Genomic DNA, 9,022 nt, shown 5'->3' on the forward strand with positions numbered 1-9,022 from the left:
AGCGTGGGAGATGGGATTTTAACATGGTAATGTTACATTCCCATATTCCACACAGTTGTGATGGCTTTTAATCTGAAGTCCAATTGCGGATATCTTGCAAACTAGGCCGAATTTCGGGAAACAGACTTCAGGGTAGGTCATAGGTGGGTTAGGTCTAGTGAAAACCGTTTTGTGTAAAAAAGGTGACAGTCTTCCTTTAAGCCAAAAAAAAATCATCAAGAAAATAAACAGTTGTCCTGCCCTCTGCTATTAATGTATTACGCCATTGGGATATGTAAAACGTCATTTCTCCATCGTGCAGGAAGAAGCATGCGTGGGCAATACTTTCCTACACTTGGTCTTGGCTAATGTTTTGGCCTGACCTCGTATTTATCGAAAATACCTCGGGCCTAACTTGACATTCGCTAAAAGAAAATCAGTCAGATCTAAACATTATTCCAGCCCTGGAATATATTGTCTACGATGATCGGCTCGAGCCCAGTTATATAGAAGAAGAGTATCCCCCCCCCCCCCGGCACGATTGTTGCTAGCGGAACACCTCATCCGAAAAGGTGTGCTTGTGCCCGTTCAAAACTCACCGTCTTTGTCGGCCGGCTCCACGTTTATCATCGTCTGGGCATACTTCTTCGCGGTATGTCTGATTTTGTGCAGGACATGCTCCTTCACGTCCTCCTCGAGCCCCATGATCATTCCCAAGTCAGTCCACACCTGGAAACATCGCAAAATCACATTAATGAATGGAATTAACATCAAGCAACATCAAGTGAACATTATATCATTGTGGAAGGTCAGGTCAGGTAAGTTACTCCAGCTCACAAAAAGTTTGAAAGCGCGCCACGCAAGTGTCAACCTCTGGTGATCTTTTACCTGATAAAAATGACTGGAATGCTTTCGTCATGGTTTGTGACAAGATTCCCAACTCCGCCTTGAGCGTTTCGTTACGGTTACGTTGCTTAGGACCCGCCAAGTTAGATGGGAGGGGGGGATGACTTCCCAGCAGGCGGTAGAAAAACCAGAGGGAGTGGGTTAAAAATTATACAAATTTTCCAGATGTTGTTGTTCCCTGATAGCGCGGATATAAAATGGTGACACTAATTATATAGTTAGTTCAGTTCAACGATCCCCCGTTAACGAGTTTCAAAATTCCTTTACCGTTACATCACGCTGCCGCGCTGGCGGGAAAAAAGTTCCGCATTCATAATACATAGGAAGATGGTGATCATCTGGGTCAACTGGCGAGCTTATAATTGGGAAGTTTATAAAAAAACACGTTTACATGAATGTTTGAAGCCCCGTTTCTCGATAATCCACCCTTAAAAGGCACAGATGTCAAATGTGACATTTTAACTACACCACGCTTACGCATAGCCACTGTGACGTCACCGTGGCGGTCAAATTTTCCTACTGAACTACCCTGTTAGTAAAGGAATCTCGAGTTCAATCACACATAACATAAGACAAGACTTTTAAATACCGAATAAAGCAACACTTACGGCAGCTTCGCTGTACATATCCGGGAATATCTCCTTCATCTCCTCGCCAGTCTTCCGGTTTCGGTTGCTCGTGAGGTGCATATCCGCCGAACCTGGAAGGAATCTTTGAGAACAGATGTCTTGTGAGTGACATCGGCGTGCTTTAGCTTGGCACTGAACTTGGCGGTTTCGGTGCAGATGTCTAGCTTCGACTTCTTCGTTTTGGGAAACATCCCCGGCATCCCCTCTTCAGCTGCCGCACGCTTTTTCACAACGATGCCCCTGGCTCGTCTTTCCGTGTCGATGACGGCGTTGCTCAATGCTCAGTGGCTTTCGACAGTTCTTGAATCTGTTCCTAAGTTTCTGTCGGAAGCTGTTCTTCCGCAGAGTCACCTTTGAGAAAGAAAAGAACCGTTTTTTTTAATTTCATGGACAGCTTTATCAGGCAGTGAACACTGAACAAGATATAAATACGTTCATTAAACGTGTTTTCTTCTATCGTGATATTGGGAGGATAGAAACAACAAAAAGTAGATGTCCGGATATGACCGTTTTAACAATTTGTTTTGTTTGTTTGTAACAACAATTTGTCAATTTGTTTTGACAATTTGTCTTCCAGAATTTCATCATCACGGAAATCTTCGTCCGCAAATCTACGTCAACGCAATTCTTGGATTGTATGGTCATACTACGGATTACTGTAAAGTCATACTAACAAAACACAAAGTATACAGTAATTTCAGCTTACCTTCGAGGACTGGGACGCTTGCTCGGTTCTCTGACAGAAGGCCTTGGTTCTGACGACTTGAGCACAATGGCGGTCGCGAATGGTCGCGAACTGGAGAGACATTCCGAAAATATTATTCTTGGAATGATACTGTGCTGGACGAATAGATTAATCACTTTTAGATTAGTTATGTCACAACGGAATAGGATTATCAAGAAAGTGATACAGTATTGCTTGAAATACGCTCCCGAATACTCCCGAAGAATAATGTTAGTAATGCTACCACATAATATTACTCCATGGTTATAAAATTATTGTCCGGGCATGATAGTTTTATCACGAAGGAAGTAATTTTTACACCTACATGAGAATAGTTTTATTCTGTCGCGTCAATTTATCAGCCGTATTGGAGTATAAAAATTACCCTAATTACTCCACAGCGGTTTATTTTTATGCAGTTTTGATAAAAGTACTCTAGCTGTCAATTTTATTACCATCTAATGGGAGTTCAGTACAAATATATTCCAATGACCTTGTTTATCACTGTGAACTAAGCTAAAATTATCCCATGCCTCTTTGAGACTGATATAAATTTATAACCCGAAAGAATAAAAAGGACACGTGATAAAATTAGAAGATAGAATAACCACTTGCTAAAACACAAAAGAGATGATTATAGTACCAGGTTTAAGAATAACTTTCTAAAACGCCCTTAATGCAGTGCAGAGAGTAAGAATACGCTACAAAACATAATCATTATATGCCATTGGTGCGTGATTATTCGCCAAACTGGAGTGGAAAAACTCCAAAAATAACTCTCTAGGTGTAAGTTTTTTTCAGTGCACTATGGGCTGCGCTCTGATCAAAGCTCTCTGATGACCCCACGCCCTCCATGCAGCTGCAGAGTCACCAAATACTGCGACTGTACCTAACGAATTTGACGGTTGCAGTCACTGCACTCTGCAGCGGTGTGCGGATACATGTGCTTGGTGACGGGTTTATGTGTTTGTGTGCGGCAGTCGTGTTGTGCTGTCGGTTCATTACTGGCTAAGCTTGAGTTCATGTGTGTCTAACCGCTTCTGGAGATGGGTACTTTGTGCTAACAAATGTCGCTGTTCACTTGTTTGTTCACAACTGTGGAACTATTTGTGTATCACTAAAACATGTTACATCATTAATCTTCATGACATTGCTGTATTGGCCTATTGAAACACGCCCTTCAATCCATATTTGGCCTGGACATTACCCTGCGCAAATCACCTCGTAGTTATGTGAGTCTCGGAGTCCTGTCCATCAACCTTCTTCAGAACGCCCCACGCCCCTGTCAACCGAATTGAGGCGCTCCGATGCTGTGAATTATAGAGTGACCACCAGCCGTGGGGAGACCACCAGATGCACGGCGTCAGAGCCGACAGGTGATCCTACCGGGTCTCTGATCTCAGAGATGGAACTTCTCGACGCAGACACCGTATATATCGATGATTGAGGAGGAATATTTGGCTCCACTGGCCTGTCACATCCTTTCGATGTGGCCAGAAAAGATCAAACGATTTGATCCCTTTCCATAAGCCATAACGACAGGACTTCCGGTGACGATAGCACTGTAGCCTAAAAATTCTGCTTATCTGTGTATTTGTTTTACCGCTGGGAGACTTAACCGGTCTCTAAAGTCTGTACACTTTATAACGTATAATAAACATTTCTCGAAGTCGGAGTTCAACAACTATATAAGCCGAAAGTAATTTAATCTTACCAGAAACAATCAACGAACAAAACGGTGCTCTTTCTCAGTATTGCTTTTGGGTAATTCAGCAACAACTTTCATCTTGGTGTAACCTTGTGACATTAAAATTACAAAATGAATCTTCATCCTGCCCTGTAGTCCTCAGTCCTTAGGTGAACGCCTACCGATATTTTCCCTAATCGTAACGTTATTTATAATTTCCCTGTTAGGTATGATTTAAAGTTCGGTACATGTATAATATGCAAATGATTATATTTAATGCCGTATGATTCCCTATTTTTATGATATTGATGGATGTGTGTAACTTGGCATAAGACTCACTAATATCTACCTGTATCTTGCTTTTACGACAGAAATTAGTTATAAGTACGTACCAGCGCTGAGTAATTTCTGCTCTACGCTGCTCTTTTACGCCGCGTCCATACACCACCGTCTTTCGCACATTTCATTAGTCGCATCTGCTTATTAGCCAATTCACCACTGAGACCATGACGCCTTTTATCCGGCTTCACAGGGCGCCAACCGGAAATCTGAGAAGCCGTCTGAGAAACCGGCTGAAAAGGAGGCCGGTGACAGCAAGGTCTCATCGCCGACCATTGACACTTCGCTCCAGGTAATGCACGGAGTGTGTCGGAGGCGGGATCCTATGAGGCTTCATTGTCCCCGAGGGAAGGATCAGTTGGCTTAGCTTTTCCTAATGGGGATGTGGCGCTGCAGTGTCTTATAATGTGAACGTTATCTTGATGACCAGCTGAGTTGTTTTGGGTGGAAGGGCGGGGTTTCTGGATGATCCAAAGTAGGCATTAGTACCCAAGACGGGCGAAGTAAAGATTTTTGGACCTTTCACCACAGTTCTGAGATAAAACTTGACTTATTGCTCTAAAAAGAGCTCACATTCAACACTAAATATGATTGACTGCTTCTTATCATTCAGTGTTTCCTTCGTCATCATTTGTCTAATAACTGTTCCTCCCTAGACACCAGCCGTTCGTCGCATTCGATAGCTTTCATATCTCCTTTTCTCCAATGCGCTTCCGTTGTCCTCGCTCTGCTACCGACCGTCTCAATCCCGCCTCATCCAGTACACTCGCACCAGCCAATCACCAACGGGGTCACTGTTTCCGTCCGGCTGGGCGTGAACTGTCTCCGGGCCGACAGCCACTGGACACAGGATGTGAGACTCAGTGAGAGCCTGACTCAGTCCTGCCGCGATTTCCTTCCGTTCGCCATCCGACTCCGAGCCCCTCGGAACGGCCGCGGCTGACGTGTCTCGTGCTTTAGGTTATCCTCAATGATAGCCTGATTATTGATACACACTTACCTCCTCAAGTACCTATTGGGTTCAATGTGGATGTGCTGTTATGTGATTGAATGCCTACCTGTATGATAGACGAACTCTTATCTTGTTCGCGAACTCCCACGAACCATATCACAGTCTTATCCATCCACATTCGCCTTCGACATTGCTGAGACGCACCAAGCAGCGATACGCCACCAGTGTCGCACTCACTGCGCCATTCCCATTCCGCGTAACATTCCCCCGTGTCCCACGCCACCTGCCGTATCACGATCATGGGAGTCCCGACAGAGGCCGCAGGTCTGACGTATCGCCCCCGGGCATCGGTTCCACGGAGACCCCGTCTCGATGGCCTTGTGACTCACATCCACCCATCACCTGTCCCCTAACGTGCCCAGCCGGCTGGGTAGGCCCGGGTTCCAACCGCCAGTCCCACCTGCCGTTCGATTGTCCAGCTGGTTTGTCGGTTTGCCGCGCGCGCCGGCTGGACGAGGCATGTGCTCTCAATGGCGGCTGGTGGTATACTTTCGCCCCAACCGGCTACCAGCTGTTCGCTCCACGTGGTGTGTGGGCGTAATGGGTTGTGGTTGTGTGAGTCATGTTTATTGTTTGGTTTTGGGGGAAAATTGTGGAAACGGAAAGGTGGGATGCACACGATTCTGATGGCTAGGGATTGTTAGAGCGCTGAATAAAACATGATTGTTGCTCAACAATCACATGCAATTTTCCCTGTCATGAAATTCCCAGCCAACTAATCACAAATCCTTTATATCTTCCCGGAAAATGGTTCTGCGCTGACTGCTTTACTATTTTCACCGTTCATAATGATGTTCACCAAAGCTGCTGAACAGGCTCCCTATCAATAAGTGCCCGCATTTGCGCTGGCTAGGAGCTGCGGACTAAATAGGACACTTTGTAAAACGATCTATGAACTTACATGGGATTACTGTTAATCATCTTACTACTCGCTCATCTCTGTTTTACGTCCCACATCCCACTGACGCCACCCTGCCGCGTCTGCCGCAGGTGGAGTCGGGCTCTGAGCGCACCCAGCCGTCGCCGGCCCCGTCCGCCGGCTCCACGAGCACCGTCGAGTCGGCCAAATCGGCCGAGTCGGGCTCCACGGCCGCCGAAACGGACAAGTTCGGCCTCAAGCTGAACATGACTGCTGCCGAGATGCGCGAGTATCTCAAGAGCAAGAAGCGTCACGACCCGCGCAACGACAACCTCACCTTCAAGCAGCGGCACCAGATAGTGCAGAATATGTAGAGCGAGCGGGTGTGGAGAGATGGGGAAGGCGGGGCTAGGCTCCCCTGGTCAGTGTTTGGTGAGATAGAGTTGTGGATGTAACTGAAGGACGAAACGCGAGCTGCGATCCCAAGAAAGCGTCCGTTCATGGAGTTTGTTGGAACGGTTGGCGGCGAAGGAGAGTAACCTCCAAACCGAGTGCAGACCAGCGATCCAGCTAGCTCAGATCAACACCAGAGTCCAACAAGCGCATCATGCCGTTGTCTCTGTACGATCGGGACTGGAGATATCCTGTCTCCGGCACGGTGTGGGCGAGCCGCCGGTCAGTCAGCTGTGCAGCTTAGGTGGAGAGACGGCGGATATCACATTGACGTTCAATGTTAGGCGTAGCGATGCCAGCGTGCGTTGGCAGTCCGTGTTGTGGTCATGTATTCATTACGGACCAAATGTCCACTTAGATTTGTCTATCGGAGCACTTCATTGTAATTGTGGTTGTTACTACCAGGATACCAAGATTGTATCGTTGCTACAAAATTAAAGACAGTTCTGCGATCAGGCTAGACTAATAGTGCTAATCAATAACTTTACAGTTAAACGTGCCGCAGTTTTTTATCTGCTGTTAGTGTGTCCCTAATTTGCTCATTTTCCAATGAAGCATTCCAGTGACATTTTCCGTACTAATCACTAACATTCAAGTGCCAAATGCTTCCTTTGTAAATAAATTGTACACCATAACGTGGTCTCTCCTCGTACGCAAGAACGCGTGCGCAACTGCGGTACGCTTACACAACAGCGTGATTTTTCACTGCGGATGGTAGGGCCCCCGAACGACATTCCCAGTATGACGTTCCACCTCTGACCTGCTGGTCATCGTTCTGTCGCTTCGTGCCGTCCCGTCTGCTCTCTCGCTGGTTTGGGGCCATGATAAATAAACGGACCAATGTGCGCGTAACGTCCCAAGCCCCGGGCTTCGATTGGAAAATGATCACCGTGATTAGGCAGTGTGCGTCGGCTAGTGTTCTGAATGTATGCGAGCGAGGGTGCTGATGTTGTTAACGTTTGCAGTGTCAGTGTGTTCGATGTCCGTCCGCTCTACAAGCGCTGTGGTTGGGTGTTTGTTGCACTGCTGGCTAGCTTTGCGTTAGGGGAGAACTCGACGTCCGATTTTGAACCAGCCTGTCGCCGCCAGTGAGCTTGTCTGTCAGCTGTGTCGCGCCGCGTCACGTCACGTACTGCTGTCGCCCGTTGCGTCACATAACGTGACACAAGGTGACCCGATGTGACGGCTCGTGACGTGCGCTGATGTGCCCTAACGTCACATGACATGACCGTCTGTCAAGTCACACTTTCCGTTCCACAGCCACCGCAGTCACCGTGCGTTTCTGCGTGTGTACGCGCACAATGTTTCCGCGTGCGTCTGTGCGTCCGCCGTCGTGCGCACATTCTGTAGCGTTTGTGTACACGTGTGTGTGTGTGTCTGTGTGTACATAGCGGACGGTCGGGGCCCGTTACGCCGCTCCGGCTCGAATAGTTACATATCAGCAACAGTGCCCAACCAGCGCTCGGTCGTGGCCCGTCTGAGGCTTTCGGGCCTCCCAGCACCGCCTGACTGAAGCGTCCAAGCCTTAACTGTACCCGGCTGTTTGTACCTTGGCTAGCTTCGTACCCGAACAACCCCGACCAATTAGCTCGGTGTGAACCCCTGGCAAGTAGCACGGTTCTCCCCGATAGCACGGTTCTCCCCGATGCAATGACCGTCCTCCGCTGTGTCGCGCAAACAATATCAGGCAATGCCGCCCAGCTCACCGTGGTATGCATGCGTATTTCAACATTTATCTTATTCCCCTATGCTGAGAGTTGTACCCCAATTCGTCTTTATGAAGCTAAACTAGCTATTCTAAACCTGGTGCATAACACTTTGTAAAACTACTAGCTCCAAAAGAATTCCGAGAACTCGTTGAAATTAGCTTGATCCTACGATCATGTAGGATTGATAATTTAGCTTCATGAAGCCGGACTGTAGATTCTCGGTCGCTACTTCGTTTCCAAACTCTAAGTAGCTCCAGTGCGGCATATTTGTGAACCACCGGGGTGAGTGGCCCCGCCCGTTTCGTTTGTAAACGTGTGTTCTGTTTGTATGTGTGTGTGCGCGCGCGGAACGGTGCTTGACAGGGCAGTGTAGCAGGAACTGACCCCTGCATCGCCCCGCACTTGGTGTGATTACTGTATGTGGACGTCCGTGACTGTCTTTAAGCATACGATTGTATTAATCAGTTTGTAAATACATTTATTTTTGCCGATCCAACCCGCGTCTGACAGGAAGCGGTTAGCGGACAGGTGAACGAAACGTCCGTATGAGTAGGTTCTAATGCAGAAATGGGATCAAGTTCGCTTTCAATAAAGGAAAGTGCACAGATGGCCGCCAAAGACAACAGGCTTGCCTTGGCGGGTTTGGTTTTCATGCGCGCCGACCAAACGGCTGGAAATTAATTACCTATAGTACCGGTGAAACGCACGAGGTGTGCATGCCAGGT

At 47.5% G+C, this 9,022-nt stretch overlaps 1 protein-coding gene across 1 annotated transcript in view; it reads left to right on the forward strand.

The window, feature by feature from the left end:
• Positions 1 to 8,793, forward strand: part of LOC122392081 (Na(+)/H(+) exchange regulatory cofactor NHE-RF2-like) — a 35,713-nt gene extending 26,920 nt beyond the window's left edge. Inside the window, exons 3-4 of the mRNA XM_043386583.1 lie at positions 4,458 to 4,556; positions 6,267 to 8,793. Of these exons, the coding sequence (XP_043242518.1) occupies positions 4,458 to 4,556; positions 6,267 to 6,509 (342 nt within the window). The 3' untranslated portion in view covers positions 6,510 to 8,793. The remainder of the gene's footprint in view (positions 1 to 4,457; positions 4,557 to 6,266) is intronic.
• Positions 8,794 to 9,022: the final 229 nt, after the last annotated feature.

The sequence above is a fragment of the Amphibalanus amphitrite genome, unplaced genomic scaffold (assembly GCF_019059575.1).
Source record: "Amphibalanus amphitrite isolate SeventyFive unplaced genomic scaffold, NRLGWU_Aamphi_draft 000468F_arrow, whole genome shotgun sequence".
NCBI lineage: Eukaryota > Metazoa > Arthropoda > Thecostraca > Balanomorpha > Balanidae > Amphibalanus > Amphibalanus amphitrite.